Source organism: Carcharodon carcharias, chromosome 9 (assembly GCF_017639515.1).
Source record: "Carcharodon carcharias isolate sCarCar2 chromosome 9, sCarCar2.pri, whole genome shotgun sequence".
Taxonomy (NCBI): Eukaryota; Metazoa; Chordata; class Chondrichthyes; order Lamniformes; family Lamnidae; genus Carcharodon; species Carcharodon carcharias.
Window position 1 is genome coordinate 22275235 of NC_054475.1, and position 22021 is coordinate 22297255.

General features: G+C 42.4%; 1 protein-coding gene across 1 annotated transcript in view; it reads right to left on the bottom strand.

Annotated features, from left to right (window-relative positions):
• Positions 1–171: 171 nt before the first annotated feature.
• Positions 172–22021, bottom strand: part of LOC121282176 (calcium/calmodulin-dependent protein kinase type 1-like) — a 45760-nt gene continuing 23910 nt past the window's right edge. The window contains exons 8-14 of the mRNA XM_041195726.1: positions 21488–21563; positions 17747–17859; positions 14432–14510; positions 11457–11544; positions 7270–7691; positions 4508–4620; positions 172–2433 (exon numbers count right to left, since the gene is read on the bottom strand). Of these exons, the coding sequence (XP_041051660.1) occupies positions 4548–4620; positions 7270–7691; positions 11457–11544; positions 14432–14510; positions 17747–17859; positions 21488–21563 (851 nt within the window). The 3' untranslated portion in view covers positions 172–2433; positions 4508–4547. The remainder of the gene's footprint in view (positions 2434–4507; positions 4621–7269; positions 7692–11456; positions 11545–14431; positions 14511–17746; positions 17860–21487; positions 21564–22021) is intronic.

The following is a 22021-nucleotide window of genomic DNA, read 5'->3' on the forward strand; positions in this document are numbered from 1 at the left end:
CAAGCTATATGAATTGAACTGTGAACAGAGAATGACAGGACATGGATTTTGAATTAACAAACCTCCAGAGATTTGCTTAAAAACTACTTGTGTGTGGTCCTTTAATGAAAAATCAAATTTCATTTTACAGACTTTTATCTTTATATCTAAAGAAATATTTCTCAGATAAAATACTTTACATTTATTTATTCAACACACAAAGCATATCTATTGACAAAACATAATTAACTTGTTTAAATTTACAGTACAAGATGCACCTTTGAGAGACGATTCAATCCATTACTTCAAACTGAATGGCTTTATCCTGCAAAAAATACTTGAAAGAATAGTACCTACTGTCACAAGTTCAGTGGTTGCAAGCATTGATTGTCAAAGCAAATTCATTTCCATTGATATCAAGGGAAATAATATAGTGCATTTTATTTAATGGGCAGCTGATCCACAATGCTTGTTTTATTTCTGAGCAGCAAGCTCAAACTTTATTCCCAAGTATCTAGTTCCCAACTGAAGCCAATTCTTAAGCAAGTTAGATTTGCTGCCTTAACAGCAATTCAACCTCTCACTTAAAGTAAAGTCTCAAGAGTGAACAACCTATAACAAAAATGATTCATGTTAATCTGAGTGTCTCTATAAATTCCACTAACTCGTTAACCAGATAAATGATTGGAGTTTGAGTGGCTAAGGGGATTACTTGATCTACAAAAAGAATATGGGCCCAGTTTTTGAAATGCATAAGGGCAATGCAAAGTTTGTACAAATCCTCAAACTGATACCCCCGAATGTCTCATTAATATTGTACCATTTGTAAATTGTGCTTCAGCCATTTGAGTGTACATTTCCACATCAATGGAGATTAAATACAGATATGGCATGATCTTTGTATTCTGCTGAAACTCTCAATGGATCAGTGGGGGTTTTGCAGTGGCATATATAGTTATTTTTGTTTGCCACAAAGAACTTGGTGTCGATAGAAACACAGCATGTATCAGAACAGTTTGGACCTGCGTTACTATTTAAAGCAACAACGTGTACTCGACTTGTGCCCAATCTGCTTTCACAGCAAAAAACTATCACAAACATCAAGGTAGACCTGAAACAAAATGTAAAACTCTGAAGTGTGAGAAAAATATCTCTGGATAGGAAACAACAGCTCCCAAAAGACAGAATGTTGCAAAATAATCTTTTGTTTACAAATCAGGCCTGTTATCTTAAAGACTATTTCACTTTCTGTTTCCAAACCACAATGAACAAATAAAATCAGTCACTCCATTAGTGAGAGAACACAGAAATGTTCCAACAAAAAAATGGCCACATGCTGCATATAAGAAATATTAGTTCTCTTTCTAGTTTAACTATAAAGTGATCTCACTTCATAGTAAACAAGTTTGAAAACAGGGCTTAATTTTACCCCCTTTACACAGAGTTACAAAATTATTTCAACATGCCATTTAACCTTAAATACAAGTCTAATGGGCCTGTTTTAAAGAATTTCACTGTTAATTACTACTTTTATGGAAGCTCTCATTACACTCTCAACACTAAGTTCTGCTTGCTGTTCAGTTGTCTCTAAGGTTGGCATTCATTCATCTTGCAGAGATCCCATGATATATTTATTCTCGCGTGCCTGCTGGACACATAAGTAGTGTAGCTGCAAATACAAAAATCCCACTCCACAAATTTTATAACTATTATTATCACATGATTATATAATACAATTTAAGTACAATAATAGTGTACAGAAGTGTCAGCATTTCATCATATTTTCAATTCATTACAATGGTGATTCCTTTCTGGAGAAACAGTGTGATGCTCAACACAGTTGTGAATATGAGCAGTCCATCAAGTGAGCAATCCTAAATTTCTCTGATACTTCAGTTTGTGACATCAAAGCTACTGTAAGCCAATGGCTTTGGGTACGTATTGAACCATCTCCCACTGAATTTCATTGTACATTCTTTTCACTTAATGAGAATGCCATATAAACGTATTATTTTATTAATTAATTTAAAAAATGCAAGTTAGACATGTCGCATAATGGTATTTTCATTGCTGTTGAAAAAATAACATAGTGTAGATCCAAAGTCATACTGCTACTGTAGTGACATTACTCAATAAAATACATTTACCACAACAAATCAAACAGAACTTGAGTGTTGGAGGAAGATTGTACATTAAATCGCAACTTGGCTACACTCAACCCAGTCCAGTTCAATCTTGTGCACCCGTGTAATGGAATGCCCCATTCCAATGACTTTCTCTTATTTGTTCTGAACCTACCCTTCAGCAACTGAGGAGCAACAGCTACAAGCTGAACCCCTACAACATTGCCCATCTCTTTCAGACTCCTGCGAAATATCCTCTTTTATGGTAATGTGTTTGAAATTGTTTTCTCTCCATGAAAATCAGAAATTACTGAGCATCCACTTGTTCCACCTAGTATAAAGAATATTGTTTGTGTAAAAGAATTCCAAATAGTTAGCATGACATAAAAGATTGGACATTAGTAACAAATGGCTTTGCATTTTCTGATGTTAGGTCATCACTAACAATGCCTACACCTGTATATACATGATGCTAGTATAATTTATGTACATTATAAAACTTAGTAGGAAAATATAACATAATGCTATCAAAGCAGGTTAAAGCACTTAATTTAACCCTTTTGCATTAACAAAGCTGATCTATTAAATAACATTTCCATCTAACTTTAGAACAGCCATTGTGAAACGCCATTGGTTCTTAGCTTGGGGTAAATAACCCTGTTATACCTGTCTGTATTCGCATTACTTGTATCATTAAGAATTAAGAATTCCAGAGATATGACAAAGGGAGTTAAGGTGAAGAAGTAGTCAACTATTGAATAGCAAAATGGCTGAACTACCGACATTTGATTCCACTGGTGTTCTTGTTTTTTTAATGGATTTTAAAAAATGGTTAACTTGCAGGTGTGGTCAAGTCATTGTTATACTGCACAATCTTCATTACACAAATCATGGATATCTTTATATCCACAAACTATAAAGCAGGATTAATATTGTTAATATAAAGCAGATAACTTTCATTTGATTCAAGGCATTTCTTTATTTTGTGAATGTAAAGCATTGCAACAAAAGGGACATTCATAACAAGTCCACTAATAAGAAGATGCTCAGTGGCTGAATCTCCTACTTGTAGAAAATGTGCAGAAACAGCACAAAGCTCCTAGGTCACCAGGAAGTAGGAATGAATAAGGCACATTGTCAAGTGACCTTAATAAGTTAGTAAAAGGAAAAAAAAACTCCCCTAAAAAAAATGAGGTTGAATTGCTTCCTCAGATAATGGCATTTTTTTTCTCTTAGGCTGGAATTTTCCGGCCCTGTTGGCAGTGGGCCTCACAACACTGCGCGGAATATTTGTGTGGTGAAGGGAGCCACGGGCAGGATGAGGACACCAGTTCCAGAGGATATGAGCCTGATGGAGATGTGAGGGAGTGTGTGAGAGTTAGTGGTGTTGTCCCTTGAGGTGTAAGGTCCCTGTGGATGTTGGGTGAGTTTGTGACTGAGAGTTGAGAGTGAGCTGGTTGACTTAGCCTGGTGGAATGGATGACAGCATTCATCCTCTTCCAGCACTGGATGGCTGACTTGTCTGCGCTCCGGTGGTGCTCACCGCTGCTGCCACCACCTCCCAGGCCGGACTGGTGACTCTGGTGGACCTCCTGAGGCCAGAGAGGGGGTAGAGAACATTGCGTCCAGCAGATGCCCCAGAGAGGCGTCACTAAATTTGGGGTCTGCCGTCTTCTTTGCTTTCGGGGCCATCTGTCACCTGGATCAGCCCTAGTCTGAAGACATGAAGTAGGCTGCGCCCTGGCACGCTTTAAATATGGCACCCGGAGCGAGGAAGCATTGAGGTCATGGCGTGGCGGGCAAATCCGAGGTGCCAGTGATCCAGAATGTTTCCCGTGAATGCATTATTAATGAGGCGGGACAAGCTGGGAATGGGATGGTACAGAGTAAAAACCCGCCAATGTGGCCGCTGGGTAAAATGATGTTTTTCACTCCAACTACTGCACTTAGCGCAAATCTGGAACAATTCTGCCCTTAGTCTTTGCTCCCTTCTCCCTCTTTACTGAGGAAGAAAGATTCCTCCCATTCCCTCCCACTCCCCCATCCCCATAGCTAAGTCTGTACTTGGTTTAATATCAATACACAGCAGCCTGCCATACAGTGCTTTTGAGAAGTACGGACGCACCCTGTTTGTCCCTCTGCAAGATTCTCTGACACCTCCCCAGACAAGATGAATGAATTGATAAAGCTTCTCTCATTGGAAACATGAATAAGAGTATGAGATAGGGCTAATATTCAAGCTTGAGCATAATAAATGGGAGTCAAATGTATTAAGTACAGCCGGTGCTGTTCTTGCACCTTCACCTTCTAATTTAAAATGTACTTCATTTATTTTCGTGACTTCATGATGGAAACTGTTATGATTTCCCCTGCTTACATATCACACCACAACTTGAACTACTTACAGATGCATGAAGACAGCCTAATGCGTTCCAATGACATTCATTACATAATGAAGCACACACTTGTCTTTATGTTATGCAGTTTCTTTGAAATCACTTTTGGAGGTGAAGTTGATCTGTCAAGAAGATGAAATAGGTAAATTTTGTTAAAAAGAAAACCACTATTCAACATTTTAATCAGATATGTTTCACATTCCATCTCTAATTTTGAACTGATAACCCTTAGTGAATTAGGAGACAATGGGCAGAATTTTCTGCCTGTCGGGCGGGCAAGTGGGCCCGATCCAATCTCTGGTGGGCGGGGAGCCGATCCCTGCCAGCGAAGCGGGCCGCGCCGCCATTTTACGTGGGCGGGCCAGTTAAGGGCTGAGCAGCATGACGTCCAGCAGGAAGCGCTATGCATTTCCTGTGCGGATGGGGGGTATTCCCTAAAAGCGAGACTGTGCTCTTTTGCGCTTTTACATGAAAGAGCGCACATCTCCGAGGCTAAAAGGAGCCTCAGGGAGATCGCTTACACTTTGAAAAATATTAAAAATAGAAAAAAAAATTCCCTAACATGTCCCCCTCATGTGACAATGTCACATGAGATGGGACACGTTCATAATTTACAGATTAACTTTTATTAAAAGATTTAAAACCCTGCATGAAACATCATACCGCTGCTGGATGAGGTTTCATGTTTTTTCTATTTGCCGCCGGGGTTTCTGGCCGACCCGACAACCTTAAGGTTGGACAGGCAGGTCTTTAAATTGTTTAATTGATCCTGTCAATGGCCTCAATTGACAGGTCGGCGGGCTCGCAGCTGATTTTGCTGCGCTCCCATCTTCCTGAAAATTTAAATGGGGCAGGATGATGTCGGGGGTCCCGTGTCATTTTACACACCGGTGAGTGGGCCCCGCCTCCTGCTCACCAACGGCAACGTTCTGCCCAATGGGTTATTTCCAGGAAAAGCATATCCCAAGTAGCTTGAGTCCTTCTGCAATCGGTTGGTGCTAATGTGTTTCTATACCACTGCATTCTGATAATTGTAACAGTCCTTTGAGAATTGTATCAGTATTTTGTAGTAAACTGATGATTATTTTTGCCTGAGTAAAACACCTGAGGACTGGAAGAAATCAGTGAATCTGTGATCAAATCCAATGGGCACAAAGTGAATTAATATGCAATGTTCGTGGATTTTTAAAACAAATGAATGTTAACACACGCTCTATTATTATAGTTTTATCTCAACTTTGGCTCAATCTGGATTCCTTACATTCCTTCAAAACACATGATAGGAGCTCTTCAGCACCTTTTCTTTTGTTTGATTTTGATCCTTACTCAACAAATGTATGAAGTAAAATCCCTGAAATCAGGCAGGTAGCCTTTTTGACTATTAGCTGTACCCATGTGTCAAATGAATGTTGACATTCTAATCTGATTGATCAGATGCCCCTTCCAATATTATAAAGAAATAGTTAGTACTATTTTTGTTAGTTAGTACGATATTCTGCCACTTGATGTCATTATCACATGTATACTAAAAATATTGCATCATTACTTACTCCAATTTATCTCCTTAATCCAAATAACAATCATAAAAAATTGCTCTCGTGAGCCTGAATGGAAATCTAAATTTAAAAGTGAACTGATCAATTAGCCACTAAGATAAAAGCAAAAAACTGCAGATGCTGGAAATCCAAAACAAAAACAAAAATACCTGGAAAAACTCAGCAGGTCTGACAGCATCTGCGGAGAGGAGCACAGTCAACGTTTCAAGTCCGTATGACTCTTCAACAGAACAGTTAGCCACTTGTAGACAACCATGAATTCTTTAAACAGAATAAAGTCAGCAGCAATTTGCCTACTTGTTTTTATGTTACATTTATTTAAAACAGTGGGCAGTCTAATTGGGTTTTTGCTTACGATGAATCAGACACACGTTGTTTCATGCTGGGGGTTTTATCAACAAAGTGTGCTTGAAAATTGTTGCAGGAAATAAGTATGACACTTCCAAGAAGTGCATGCTATGTGCAAGATTAAAATACAGCTGATGCATTTCCTAAATGTCGATGTAGCATTCCTAACATTTTGGATGTAATAGTTTTTTGAGTGCTTGGCAAGATGAGGTAAATGGCAAAGTATGCATCTAACACTTGGGATCAGCATCAAATGCTCCTGATCAATTAGAGGATAGCCAGATGCACAGTAAAATGCCCTTTACTCTGCTCTGAAATGGAATAAGATACTCTCAAACTGTAACATTGCAGCATATTTATTTTTCTGTGCTCCTCGTGAACTTTTTCTATATTCAATATGGAAAGATAGCTGTTAAAAGATCCAGTTTCAGTATATTTTTAATGGTTTTGGAGAGGGAGCTTAGTGGGCAAAAGAATAATTGTTGTATTTATCCAGGATGTGAAATCCCTTGATTTTTCTGCCGCTTTTTATCATCACTCATGTACTTGCTGCAAACAGAGAGTAAGTGGATGACCAGTCCCAGGCTCCTGCTACTGGCAATCATAGATAACACCTGGAGGAGTCGCCCTCTTATTTATCTTCCCCAGTGTAGAGGGTGGTTGTCTGTTGGGGGGAGGGGCACTGAGCAGAGCCTCAAAACTTCCTCAGGAGAGAAAGCTACAATCAGCAAATCAGCAGAAGGCCTCTACCCCAGACTGGTGCCCCATTATTACATACATTTCTGTACTCAAGAAATAAACTGAGTGGCCTTAAAAAAAAAATCCTTCTCCATTTTGAATGATAAGTCTGAAACATGCGCTACTTACTGATCATCACCATTAACTTGAGTTTTGGTCGTGGCACTAGAAACCTCTGTCTGCTTTCCTTTCTCAGTAGTCCCAATGCGCACCTCGCCATTTACTGCACAGCCAGCAGCCACGACCTGTTTAGATGGTCCATCACTTTTTTTCACACCTGACGCTGCACAAACTAATGAACTTTCACTAGTCCTTTGGTGAGGTGGTTCCTTTGCAACACAGTTTGATGCAGTGCTCTGATCAGCCACTTTATTTGTTACCAATGTTGCTGGCCCATTTGTTGAAAGGCTTGTAGATGAATGTTGCGGCATATTCTTAGAAATTTGTAAACATGACCGTTTGGAGTCACCCTGGGGGCAATTGCAACAGCTTGCCTGTAATTTCTGCAACTTTTTCATATGGTTCACTATTAATGCCACATTGATTGCACGCTAGGAGAAGAAAGAGATCAAATAAGTCACAAACATACAGAAATCAAGGCTGGATGAGGTGCTCCTAAGAAAGAATGGGTTAGCCTGAAAACAAAATGGTCACCAGTGGCCCAATGATTACATGTATACAATATAACTGACAGAATTCCATTCATCTTTTTTTCACACACTTATGCTCAATTTACTAAGTACACTAGTGTCCTCTAGTGGCACATTAAAACCACAGCTAAGCGGTTCAATGCATCATTCCTACCAGGCTGAAGGAATACATTTTTTGAATGGAAGGCAAGCAATGTATGCTCAAATCTTCATCTAAAATACTTTTCTCACTGAAAGATATCAACTGTGTGTAATTAAAGTTGTAAAGAGGGAGCTCTGACTGAAATTGCTCTTCTAAAAATAATTGCAGTTACACTGCAGTTTATGATGTCCCGCAAAAAAAATTTCCAAACGCTTTTTAAGTATAATTGACTTTTTATGTATTAATATCAGTTTCTTTGGAGACAAAAATGTCACACTTTCCTCACAGCAATTTTCCACAAAGTGCAATGAGATAAATGTCACCAACAGTTAAAAGAAAGCCAGAGAATTAGAATAAACTGCCTGGGAACTAACATTGCCAATAATAAGGGGAGCAAGAAAAAAACCATCATCTGGCCTAGTTCACATTTGTCAATACCACAGTTTGCATTTATCCAGCACCTTCAGCATCGTCTAACAACCTAACGCACATCACAGGAGTACAAATCAAAGTTGACGCTGAACCAAAGAAAGAGTCATTGGGCGGAGTCTCCATGGCATGTTTGGTGGCTGGGGAGGGTGCTGGCCTTCCCACCTCCACCCCAATTAAATATATGGTGGGAATGTCCACTCAAGCGCCTTGTCCTGCCACCATTGGTACTAACCCAGCAATGAGGAGGGGACTCTCACCATTCAAGAGGCATGTCAAGCAAACCCATGTGGGGTTGTTTGCAGGCTCCCAGGGAGGTCCCTCATTCAAAGGCGCTCTGCCTCATCAAGGGACTCAGCATCAGGGAGGGTGGGGGAAGCTACTAGAGAGCCACACCCCTGCCCTTGCTGCCGACAGATCTCCCAATCTCCCCCGTGGCCATCTCCCCCCACCGTTTCACTGCAATCCAGAGATGATCCTAGGCTATGGGTGGGCGTCCTACTGGCAACAGCCATCATCTCCCTGGTGGTGCTGCTGTTCAATAGAGCTGTTCGCCTCTGATTGGCCTACAGCTCTCAGCAAGCAGGACTTCCGCCCCCAGGGTCTTTAAACCCAGGGAAGGCCTGCAGCTGTCCAGTTAAGTGCCTGAGTGGCACCTAATGCAGCGGGCCTTCCCTAAAAGAGGCATTGTTGCCAATCATAGTTTAAAAGAACATGTGCGTGTAGTAACTGAAGGAATAGCCTCTCCTACTGTCTATCAAGATCACATGATTGTTCATGGAGGCTCTGACCAATGAGCCCCAAGCGTGAGTAATCTGGGGGGGGAGCGGGGGAGCAGTGCTGCTAGGACCTGGTTCAAGCATGTAACATTTGAAAAGCTCTTTGTAATAAAGTTAACTATTTCTTGTTGAAACCTATCCGGTACATCAAGTCATTACGGTGCATAATAGTTATTGAAATCTATAACCAGGAACTTTCTCAAAGCTGCTCTATGTAATATCGCTGGAAGTCTGATGGAAATCTAGATTCCACATGTAAATGGGGGTGTTACAGGCAAATTTTTGGCAATGGATTAGGAGCGACTCTGGGGAAAGTCCGATTGAATACAAACTCACATAATATTGCAGAGTGATTGGAGTAAATGTTTTCACCAGTGGTGAATGATGCAAAATTGATCACAGCATTTGAAAAGGTACTGAATTTATAGGAATGTAAAATAGTATGGGGGAAAAGCAGGAAGAAGAGAAAGTGTAAAACCAGCTGTCAAAAGTGGTCTAAAATTTCAGTGCAGCAACCTCCTCCTGTGCTAAAATTTCCATGGCATGAATTTTTAGGATGGTGGGCTATTGTTTCCTACCATCCAAAGGGTCGGCGGGGAACACAACCCACCAATTCTGACTGCCCCGCAGCCAATTTACGCTCCAACAAGCATTAAATAGCTGCAGACAGGACTTCCACCCCTCACCAGGAGGAAGTCCTGCCTTAGCGAGCTGCCGGCCAACAGTGATACGCTGCAGTGGACAGAAAGGGAAGTTCAAGAAGATATCAGAGACTAAGTCTGGGAACCAGAGGCCCAGGTAAGTTCAGAGAGTCTCAGGGTGGGGAGGGTAGGGAAGGCCTAGAGAGGCTGGGGTGGGGGGTGGGGGAGGCGGTGGGAGGCACGTGGGGAGTGATCAGGGTCTCAGGAGGAGAGGCCAGTGGGGAGGGAGGTCCGGAGGCCACCAGATCTTAAGGTGGGGGGGTGGGGGGTGCAGGAACTTCAGAAGGGGCTTTCTGGTGGAGGAGCCTACCTCACCCCCTTCCCCCCACCCGGATGTAACTTTGATGTCTTTCGGGTTTCTCCCACAGAGATTTAATCTTCCCGCCAGCCTAAAAATTGAGGCTGGGTGGGAAACGGCCCCTAAGTGGCCATTAATTGGCCACTTAAGGGCATCAACTGGGGAAAAGGGCAGGCTTTCCATCTGAGGCCTGGCCTGCTGCAGAGTAAAATCGCCGTGTGCTCGGTGGGGGCGGGGGGGGGTAAAATTCAGGCCCACGTTTCTTAATTCCACGGTGAATTTGCCCTTCTGGAATCCCAGGTTAGCTGCCTCTGTTCAAACAACTTTCTTTAAGTAAAACAGTGGAAAGTTTCTTTGACGTTCTTCCCATTTTGTTGCTGTGAATTCAGTAGAAATTTCATTTGCAGTCATAAACGGATCTTCCACTGAAATGACAGTGTTTGAGCTGGCAAGCTTTAAAAAGATTCATCCTTGTAGCCTTGCTTTTAAAGTATAGCTTTTTTATAAGCACCTAAAATGACCTTTTCCATTCCCAACTGTTTGTTCATCAATAAGACTCATTTTGACGTCAATACCCAAGCTGTGCCTTTTCCATACTCTCCATGTGCTATATTTAAGCTGTAATTGTAGTAAATTAGGATTCTTTCTAATCTGAATCTCAAGATCAATTTGGAGGGACTACCTGTTTATTATTTTGCACAGCTTATGTAGGGCTCAGTCTTACCCACATTGGGCTGGCTGGGTGGGGGTGGGCGCGGAGCTAATCGCCACCTGTGATTGGCTGCGCTCCACCGTTTTACACGGGCCGGCCAATTAAGGCCCTCCCGGCGTCATACGCGTTCCGTAGTGTTCAGCGGAGGGGGGGGCGGGGAGGAGGAGGAGGGAGAGTCGGATCCTGCGCTCCTTCACGCAACCTTGGACGGGCAGCGTTGCGAACAATTTTAATTGCTTTTTTTAATGGCCATAATAGGCTGTTGACAGTTCAGTGGGCGCGCAGCCGCCTCCGGTGCACGTCCGCTGAACAGAATATCGAAATGACGCATGATGAGGTCAGGACGCACACCCGACATCATCGCGTCATTTTACACGTCAGCATGTCAAGCCCGCCCCCTCACACACACAGCAATATTCTGCCCATAATTACACAACAAAATATTGATTCTAATATTTCCTGAACTGAATATACAGGTTGAAAGAATATAACAATTAAAAAATGTGTACATTATACGTGCAATAATTTTGTGTAACTTAAGTTAGCAAAGCCAATGCACTGGCAGGTTTGACAACAGTTTTGAAAGACATTCCAGCTGGACTCACCTTCCAATTACTTCCTGTAAAGTTCTTCATAATCTGAACGCTGACAGAAGGATAGATATCACGTGCTGGACTGGTATTCGTTGCAATCCTGCCAAGAGTCAAAGAGAAACAAATTCAGCAGGTAGGTGGGTGTGTGAGATGACAAAGCATCAAATTACCATTATGAACAAGAATCAATCGATCCTCTTTTAAATTAACATTCCTCCCACACATATGGGGCCGAATAATATGGGAGCGGTGGGAGGCAGACGGCACTCCCCCCTGCCACCCCCCCCACCCTGCCGCGCCCCACCCTCCACTCCCCCCCGCCACCCCACCTCCCCTCCTCTCCCCTCCACTCCAACCCCCCACTCCCCCCTCCACTCCATCCTCCCAACTCCCCCACTCCACTCCACCCCCCAACTCCCCCCTCCACTCCATTCTCTCAACTCCCCCCTCCACTCCACCCTCCCAACTCCCCTCCCTCCACTCCAGCCCCCACTCCTCCCCCCACTCCACCCCCCCCCACTCCCCCCTCCACTCCATCCTCCCAACTCCCCACCCTCCACCCCCCCGCCACCCCACCTCCCCTCCTCTCCCCTCCACTCCACCCCAACTCCCCCCTCCACTCCGTCCTCCCAACTCCCCACCCTCCACTCCCCCCCGCCACCCCACCTCCCCCCTCCCCTCCACTCCCCCCCACTCCCCCCCTCCACTCCACCCCCCACTCCACTCCATTCTCCCAACTCCCCCCCTCCACTCCACCCTCCCAACTCCCCTGCCTCCACTCCTCCCCCTCTACTCCCCCACTCCTCCCCCTCCACTCCCCCCAACTCCACCCCACTCCACTCCCCCAACTACACTCCCCCCACCTCCCCCCACCACCACCCCCAACGTCCCCCCATCTCCCCTCCCCCCCACCCCCCCAGGAAACCACACTGGCATGAAGCCGACTGGCTCCATGCCAAGCAGCCCTGCAGCAATAAAACACTGAGGGGCTCATTAACGAGGCTGAATGAGTCTTCAGCCCCTCATTGCCGAGACTGCAGCAAGGCCTAGGGTCACCGGAGACTTGAAGTCCGCTTCTTGGGCCGGGAGGTTTTGGAAGCGTTAGGGACAGTGGTGTAGGGTGGGCGAGGGAAGAGAGGGTGGGCTTCAGAGGGGGAGTGGGTAGGAAGCAAGGGGGATTTAGTCTGGGGGGGATTGGGGTCGCCAAAGAAAAGCCCTCTAAGAGCAACTCTCCCTTTCCTTCTCGCTCTTTAACCATCTGAGGTAAAAAATCAGGCTTTCTGCTCCCAGCCCTGCTGCCTACACAAAATGTATTATTATTAACAAGCCTAATTGACCTTAAATGGTCATTTTAATATGGCAGGTGGGCTGCTGATCTATTGGGGTGAACTCAGGGGTGGGTGGGAAGATGTTGGGATGGGTGCCCATGCTATTTTATGTGTCCCCTGCAGGAAACATGCCCATTGGGGCCATATAAAATTCAGCCCATGGTTTATTCCTCGAGACATTTTGGCATTGCTATTTGGAGAATTGATGAAACCTTTTGGAACATTTACCATTAATTTGGTCTGACGGCAGAGTCAGGGTTTCCACTAAATGTTGTTCACAAGCCCACTGCAAATAACTCTCCTTCCTTTAGTTTTTCAGCTGTTTCTTAATTAATTTATTTTTTTGTGTAGCCACACCACTGTCTAGACCATTATTAAAACATCCATAAAGCCTCATCACGTGCAGTATTGCCACACTCAAAACCGCTGCAACAAGTTTTGTTAGAAATAAAGTAAGACAAACAAATCTGACAGTGTTGTCAGGAGGTGACACTAAAGGGAGATCATGAGGAGCCCTCCCTGCACTCTTCTTCATTCTCTGCACAGTACATTTTATCTCCAGCAGTTTCACCAACTCCTAAATTCTCAAAGCCCCCACTCCTCCTGTCTTCCCGGAGTGTCAACCTTCAAATAAAGTCAAAGGCCTGAATTTTCCCATCAGCGATTTGGGGGAGGGACCCGCTCACCGAGAGGAAAGTAACGCGGGATGACATTGGGAGGAATCCCCGACGTCATCCCGGTCCCTTTAAATTTTTAGGAAGGCGGGTGGACAGCGAAATCAGCAAACCATTGACAGGCTAATTAAGATAATTAAAGGACCTGCCCGTCCAACCTTAAGGCTGGCGGGCAGGCCAGGAGCCCCAGCGGGCTTCTGATAATACATGAAACCTCATCCACTGGCAGGATGAGGTTTCATGTCTGTTTTTAAACACTTTAATAAATTTTATGTGATATTTATTAACATGTCCCATCTTGTGTGACATTGTCACATGAGGGGGACATGTTAATAATTTTTAAATTTTTCTATTTTTAAAGTTTTTTGGACTGTCAGTAATCTCCCTGAGGCAGCACTTAGTCTCAGGGAGCAGTGTGCTCTTTCACGCGCATGCGCGAAACATTGCATTTTGACACACAAAATGACGGCGGGCCCCATTTCATTGGCGGGGGTCAGATGTCCGCCCGCCGCCGAGCCAGTGGGGCCCGCACACCCACCAAGGGCAAAAGTCTGCCCAAAATGTTTGAGGGGCTCATTGTATTTCATTAATGTCTTCTACATAGATGCTGGAGCACATCTAAGAAATACAAATCTTTGTGGAGCTTCAGGAATTCCTCACAAAATGCAGTTGATGTGAACTGTGTAGTTCTCAATTGGACCAATATCTGAACCATTGCACTTCCACACTGAATTCTTAACACATTCTATTTAAATACTCTGCACTATCATTTTTATTTGAATGGGAAAGCCCATGATTTACATGCAGCATTATGGAGAGTCACAGAGCCTGCTCTAATCAATGAAAGCCTTGTATTAATGCTCTACAATTACAATATGTGATATTAATTTTACTTTATTCTCTTTCCTACAGTTCTTTTTCTCGCTGCCCTTTAGTGAAATTAAAAGAGTTTACGCAGGTTCAAAGCCATCATGTAATAGTTTACCATGGGTGTTGTAGAGCTTGATCACAAGTGAAGCGCTTTGCTGGGTCCTTCTCCAGTAAGTGCCTGATAAAAGCTTTTGCTGTTTTTGGAAATGAGGAAAGAGAAATGAAAACAATGTAGTTGGTAATAAGGCAGCATCATTTTATATACTTTTAAGATCTTCCATCTCAATAATAAAGCTTATTGACAGTGTTTTGTTGTATTTCAAACCATTTTACCGAAGTATTGGGAAAGACAGTTCAAGGAATAACAACTTGAGGAGAGATGGATCATTTTCTAGTATGTTAACACACTTCAGAAATCTGATCATAAGCGCTTTGATTTTTATCACAACAGAAGTGCCTGCCTCAATGGGTATGGAAATGAACAGACCAAGGAAATTCCTGCCTATCTTCTTCCAGAGCCCAGCAACATATACATACTTCTTTAAAATAAAAGGTGCAGCTGCAGGTAAATCACACTGAGGTAATTCCAGACCAAACTGGTTAAGTGGTTAAATAAATGTCCTGATTAAAATTAAATTTATTTATCAGCGAATGACATTTTATTTGCATATATTCTACAGGGCAAACAGGGATTTCATAGGGCTGTATCTTCCGGTCAGCGAGCAGGGCGGCGGGGCCCGCTTGCCAACACATAAAATGATGGGGGGTGATGTCGGGCATTTAGCCGTATCAGCTGCGCGCCCACCGAACTGTCAAAGGCCTATTAAATAAGTAATTTAAGTGATTAATGGACCTGCCTGTCTAACCTTAAGGTTGGAGGGCAGGATGGGAGCCCAGGTGGGCTTCTGAAAATACATGAAGCCTCATCCACAGGCAGGGTGAGGTTTCAAGATGTTATTAAAATTTGTATGAAATCTCTAAATAAAATAAATTGATATGTCCCACCTCGTGACAGTGGCACATGAGGGGACATGTAATTTTTTTACCCTTCTTTATTGAAACTTTCTTACCTGAACTGATCTCCCTGAGGCAGCACTTAGCCTCAGGGAGATGAGAGTGCTCTTTCGTGCGCATGCGCGGAAGAGCACACTCCCAGCTCAGGGAATTCCCCTCCAGCCCGCACAGGGAGTGCATAGTGTTTCCTGGCGGACGTCACACTGGACGGGCCTTAATTGGCCCGCCCACGTAAAATGGCGGCATGCCCCCAACCAGGAGTGCTGATTGGGAACCCACCTGCTCATGCCCGCTCCTGCATATCCCCCCCACCACAGTGGGAAAATGTTGCCCATACGTATAGCAAAAAAACGCAAATACTTCTGAATTTTGACATCCTTTAGTGAGATTTTAATCCTTTTATATTATTTAGATATTTTTCAGTGTATTTCAGTTCATTTCTCGATCAGCAAATAGCCCTATTACTAGGTACTTAAGTGCAGTGACCTGGAAAGTATATAGAACATACCACACTCCTCCACTGAAGGAGAGTGCATACTCTGTACAAACAGTTTTAAAACTTTTTCACTTTTCCAATTATGCAGGGGCTGGATTTTGCAGTCAGCAGCACTCAACCATGACCTCGAAAAGAGATCTCGCAGTCTCTCGCAGCATGAATTTCCCCTTTCCTAAAGGCAGTTTAAATTTGACGCAAAGTCAAAAGTATCTCCAAACGTCCAGCAGCAGTGATGACAGTAAGCAGCTAATCATACTGAAGTAATCTGACAGGAAACCAGGAAGTTAAAAGCAATTAATTTTTAATTTAAAATTTTAGATAGTGAAATAAATAATTATGATTAAATTAAGAAGGAAGCTAGAATATCATAAACAACCTTTTAAAAAACATTGAATTTTTTATTGTAATGGATAAATTTGAAATTCCACAAATATGGAATTAGCTTTTCAGGGTCAATAATTATGATCTTAGCACGCTGTTAAAAGCCCAGTTATAGGTCATTCAGCAATATTCTTTCTCAAGCATTTTAAAAATGAGAATCATAGCATAAAAGTGGAAGTTTTCACAATTAACGGATTCCTTAGGGATTGCACTCTCTGGGTAGCTCCTCAACAGCGCATGCTCTGAAGGAGCGTAGAATCACTGACAGCAGCTTCTGGATTTACATGTTATTCTGCGCATGTGTGGACTCTCAAAGTTGTTGCCAGTTTCAGTGGGGTAATGATGGCAAACACTGCCGGTTTCACCATCTTTGCCACCATAAAATGGGATCAATAAATCTTGATTCACCTGTTCCTGTCCATTCTGTTCTCAGAACTTTGTCCTGTCCAGAAGTGATCATATCATATATGAAATATACATTGCTTTTACACTCAAATGTTTTCTAAACATGAGATGGTCAAATTCCAACATTATTTTGAAAACAGAAATACTTTTGGTGGGCTGTTTTGCTATTCAGGTGTTTTGTGCAATTCAGGTGTTTTGATCTTATTGCATGTGTGTAGTCTGAAGAACTTTGAACAGCACACACAATATCCATGGAGAGTTCATAGTCATTTTTATATTGTTTTGCAGCAGCAGCTCTCAGAGTGAAAGTCTCATGCATCCAGTGGCAACATTAAGATAAATTTATTGGTCATTTTGAGACTGGTGACCAGTTTTCTCTAGCATCTTCCTTACTGCTACCAAACAGCCTTCTATGTCAATCTAAATACACTGCTCTGGGGGCAGGGCTGCCTCAATGATAGCGGTATCATCATGAAGCCACATCATGATGGCAGGACTTTGCATATGTCAACTAGCCAATCTACCATGCGCATGCTCAAAATAACAGACCCTACAGAGCAGCTAGTTAACATGAACACCAGCTGACTAGCATAAGAAAAGAAGCAGACGCTGGAGTAAGTCATATGATAACTTGAGTCTGTTCTGTTCTGCCATTCAATAAGATGATGGCCAATTTTCTGCTTTAATTCCACCTTCACCATACCCCTCGATACATTTTTAGACAGTCTTGGGAATCAATCTCAGTCTTGAATATGCTCACGGGCTAAGCATCTGCAGTCCTCTGTGGTATTGGCTGGGAAATGCAGGAGACTCACACAGTTTACTCTTCCAAGCCCTAGGTGGCACTAGCAAAGCAGTTTGACAGTACGGTAAAACTCTCATGGGTACAGGAGAGCATTGTCAATGTAAGGTGTCAGTTACACAACATACAAATGTATGTTCATGAAATTATTTAAATAAAGGTTTAACTCCTGAAACTATGGTACTGACAGAATATATCTTAACACATTGTGGATAATTTGCAAACTTCATCTTTATAGTCCCATTCAAAATATCCTTCACTGATGGGATAGGAGATCACAGTCATTCAATGTATTAAGATATAAACATCCTTTACTTGTATTGCTCACACACCTTGCTCAGAAATATTATCCCAGAATGGAGAGTCAAATTCATAGTCAGCCTTTAAAATTCGGTCAAACAGTTTAGACTCAGTCTCTTCATAGAAAGGAGGGTAACCACATAACCTGTAAAAATAAAAGAAAATTGTTAGTTTTCAATTTTCTGTGTTGTTTCCAGAAACATGACCATGGTAGTCACAAAATATACTGTCAGTCATTGGTTATGTTGTGAAAGGAACTGTTTAATGGCTCAAAATCCTGGCGGGGGGGGGGGGGGGGGGCGGAATTATAACCTAACACCACTCCCCCTACCCACCTGCAAAAAACAGATAGGATTGGATCACGTACCAGGTTTTACACTCTGCCCAATTTTAATTTCCACTGATTTCAATCGTGATTGTTTAAAATGCCCCCTCCTATCACCTGACCCCAAGTTTAAATATTAGTTTTATATTCTCATTTTCCAGACTGGTATCACAATGTCACACTGCACCCACCTTATAACTCAATCTACATCTACATCAGATCCGTGCTCTGGTAAACTTGTATAAACTGCATTTCTTTGTGAACATCTTGTTAGCTTTTGTTGGTACACCTAACCAGAAATCTGTCAATGAAATGCGTGTAAATTATAGAGCTGGCATATAGGAATTTCTGCATAAACACAACATAGATTTCACAGCAAGAGGGTCAGTATTATTCCAGCTTGAAATCTCTAATATGTACATGGTCCAAATTTTGCAGAATTATGTGACTCTATCTGAAGGAGGTGATTGAGGATGCAGAGGCTTGTTTTCACCTTGGCTGAACTGGAACAATTTTTTGTGAAACCATTTGCTAAAAACATTATTTTCAAGTTTAAAAAGACCCTGGGTAGTTTGCTGGGTCACCTTTACATTTTGTTACAATCAGGTGAGGAGTGGTCAAATGGCTCCCCCCTTTTCCCACTCTTTGTTTGACCACAACAGTTTTTTTTAAAGGATATGCTTGCCAATTCAGTGTGTGGTCAACTGTTTATGTGCTGTGACCATAAAAGACACAAATGAAGAGGTTTCCTCGTGTCTTTTGAAAACAAAGATTTTATTGCACTTAACCACGTTTAAGAAAATAATTTTAAAAACACTCCAGCTTTCTCTCTTTCACACACACACAAACACACACAAACACACACACACACACACACACACACACACACTTCACACAGAAACGACTACAGGGTGGGAGAATAGATTAAGCAATGTAAAGTCCATTAGAGTTAAGGGGATATACGGTTTGTGGCTTCACTGGCTTCAGGCTGAACTTGATTGTCTTTCTGGGTCAGCGTCAAAGTGGTTTAAAGATATAGAAAGGTAATTTATCTGTTCTCCTGAAGATAGCAGTTGTGGTGGTGAGTTCTTTTTAAAGTCTCTGGTCAGAATTTTTCCATCGGCGAGTTGGGGGCAGGAGCCGCTCGCCAACGTGAAAATGATGTCGGGGGAACCAATTGAGGCCATTGACAGGATAATTAAGCCAATTAAAGGCCCTGCCCGTCCAACCTTAAGTTGGGCTTCTGAAAAAACATGAAACCTCATCCACTGGCGGGATGAGGTTTCATGCAGGTTTTAAAAAAACTTTAATAAACTTTATGTGATATTTATTAATATGTCCCATCTCGTGTGACATTGTCACATGAGGGGTACATGTTAATAATATTTTTATTTTTCTATTTTTGAAGTTTATAAAACTTTCAGCGCTCTCCCTGAGACAGCACTTAGTCTCAGGGAGCAGTGCACTCTTTCACGTGCATGCACGGAAGAACGCACTTTGACAGGTGGGGAATCTCTTCCCCCAGTGCACAGGAAGCACATAGCGCTTTCCATCGGGCGTCCTGCTGGGCAGAAATTAATTAGCCCGCCCACTCAAAATGGCAGCGGGGCCAGTTTCAGCGGTGGCAATTGGTTGCCCACCCGCCCATCAAGAGCAAAATTCTGCCCACTGTCTCCATTTCAAAGGTTTTGGAAGGTAGAAAGTGCAGTGATGCAAATGTGCAGCCAACTTTGACTGTGATCCCAACTCATTGGAAAGTGGCTTTAGTCTTTTCAAAAAAATTTCAATTAGAGGTTTTTAGCCAGTAAATTAAAAATATTTTTTGATGTTAAATATGGTTTCACAACACATTTTTATGTTAGAAAAAACATTAAAATATTCCATCAGATAAAATGAAATACAAGCTATACAGAGACAGCAAAATTGAAAACTTCAAAATTATTGAAGTTCCTATTTCTGTGTGAAACAGTATTTCTGGCAGCAGATACATCAGATGAACATGCACTGTACTAATTTTGTTTTACTTGTTATTTTGAGTAATCCTTTGACATCCAGATAAACTATTTTTCACAGTTAGCATAGTTCATTTTGGCTTGTTTCCATTATTGGAAATGGATAAGCACCTGAAGGGAAAAAATTTGCACGACTACGGGAAACGGGCGGGGAGTGGATCTAACTGATTTGCTCTTTCAGAGAACCAGCACAGACAGTATGAGCCGAATGGACGCCTTCTGCATCTACCCTGCCTAGTCCTATTAGAATTTTCTATGAGATTCCCCCTCATTCTTCTGAACTCCAGCGAATATAATCCTAACTGACTCAAGCTCTCCTCATATGTCAGTCCCGCCATCCCAGAAACCTTCACTGCACTCCTTCTGTAAGCAAGAACATCCTTCCTCAAATAAGGAGACCAAAGCTGCACACAATATTCTAGGTGTGGTCTCATCAAGGCCCTGCATAATTGCAGCAAGACATCCCTGCTTCTGTACTCGAGCCCTCTCGCTATGAAGGTCAACATACCATTTGCCTTCTTTACCGCCTGCTGCACAAGCATGTCCATACAGTGAACCTGAGCATGTTGTAGATCTAGGTCCCACCAAGGTGTGTGTGTGTCTCTGAGCTGGTGGAGGCTGTGGGTAAGCGCTATGACGGGTCTTCCAGGCTGCTTATTTCTAGCTCTTCAACGGAGGAGGTGTCCTCTTCGCTGGAGGTGAGGACCTGGATGTCGTCACCACATTTGAGGGCTGCCATCACCTTTCCTTTCAGGGCCATCTGTCACCTGAAGCAGTTCTGGTCTGAAGACACAAAGTAGGCTGCGTTCTGAAGCGCTTTGAATGTGGCGCCCATTGCGAGGAAGCCTGAGGTCACGGCATGGTGGGCAAATCCAAGCCTGCCTGCCAATAATCAGCATTTTTCCTGTGAATGCATTATTAATGAAGCTGGGAAGCAGACGATACGGTGCAAAAATCTGCCATTGCGGCCGGAGGGTAAAACGTTATTTTTCACATCTGCTACCACACTTCGTGCAATTCTTGGAGGATTCTGCCCATTGTACCACAACCAGCATTCTAAGAAAGATCACTGAGATGTTGGTAAATAAACAAAAGGCTGGATTTTGAAACCTCACAGTAAATGTCTGCATTTAAAGTGTATTCAGCATGTAGTTGTTGAGTCAACGATCTGTACTGTATATCAAACAGGTTTCGTTTAGCTTAAGGAAGGTGTCAGACTTGGAAGATTTTTAGTTTCACAATTGCAACCAGTGTAATTATATTGATGAGAAAAATTAAGAGTATAATGACTTGGTAATTAAAAATCTTAGAGGCTTTAAAGCCTGTTGTAAAAAGAGGTTTGTAATTTCAATGCAGCAATTTCAAAGGCCAGCTGAGAAGATGTTGTTTCCTGAGGACATCAGGTCAAAACTCTTTAAATATATTCAGATACTCACAGAATGTATGCAATTACTCCAATGGACCAGCAGTCAACTGCTTTGTTATATGGTTTTTGATGAAGAACTTCAGGGGCTTGAGAGAGATAAAATGCATTAGTTCCTTTGAAGAGTTGCTTCTACTGAAACAAACAGAATAAATAGATTTCTTATAAATGAATAAGTAAGTAAGAAGTTAGCCATCATCTACAAAAGACCGTAGGCATCTGTCTCCATTAGAGAGACAGAGAGACAATTGGTTATATAACTTGAGGGGCACATTCCACAAGTATGAGGCAAGGTAAAGAGACAGACCTCTCTGAATTACCACAGCCAGTACAGGGAGTAAGCCCGCGTCATTGGCTAGTGTTTGTTATATGCATGTTTGACTAATTATTACGACAAAGTCCATTAGTTAGCAATAAGAAACTTGCTAATAACCAAGAGACACAAGTTTAAAGAATTAAAGAATTAATGCAGGCATTAACATTTTAAAAATCTGTTGCACAAAATTTTAATTACCGTTAATTTTTTTTCAATTACTTTCCATTTTAT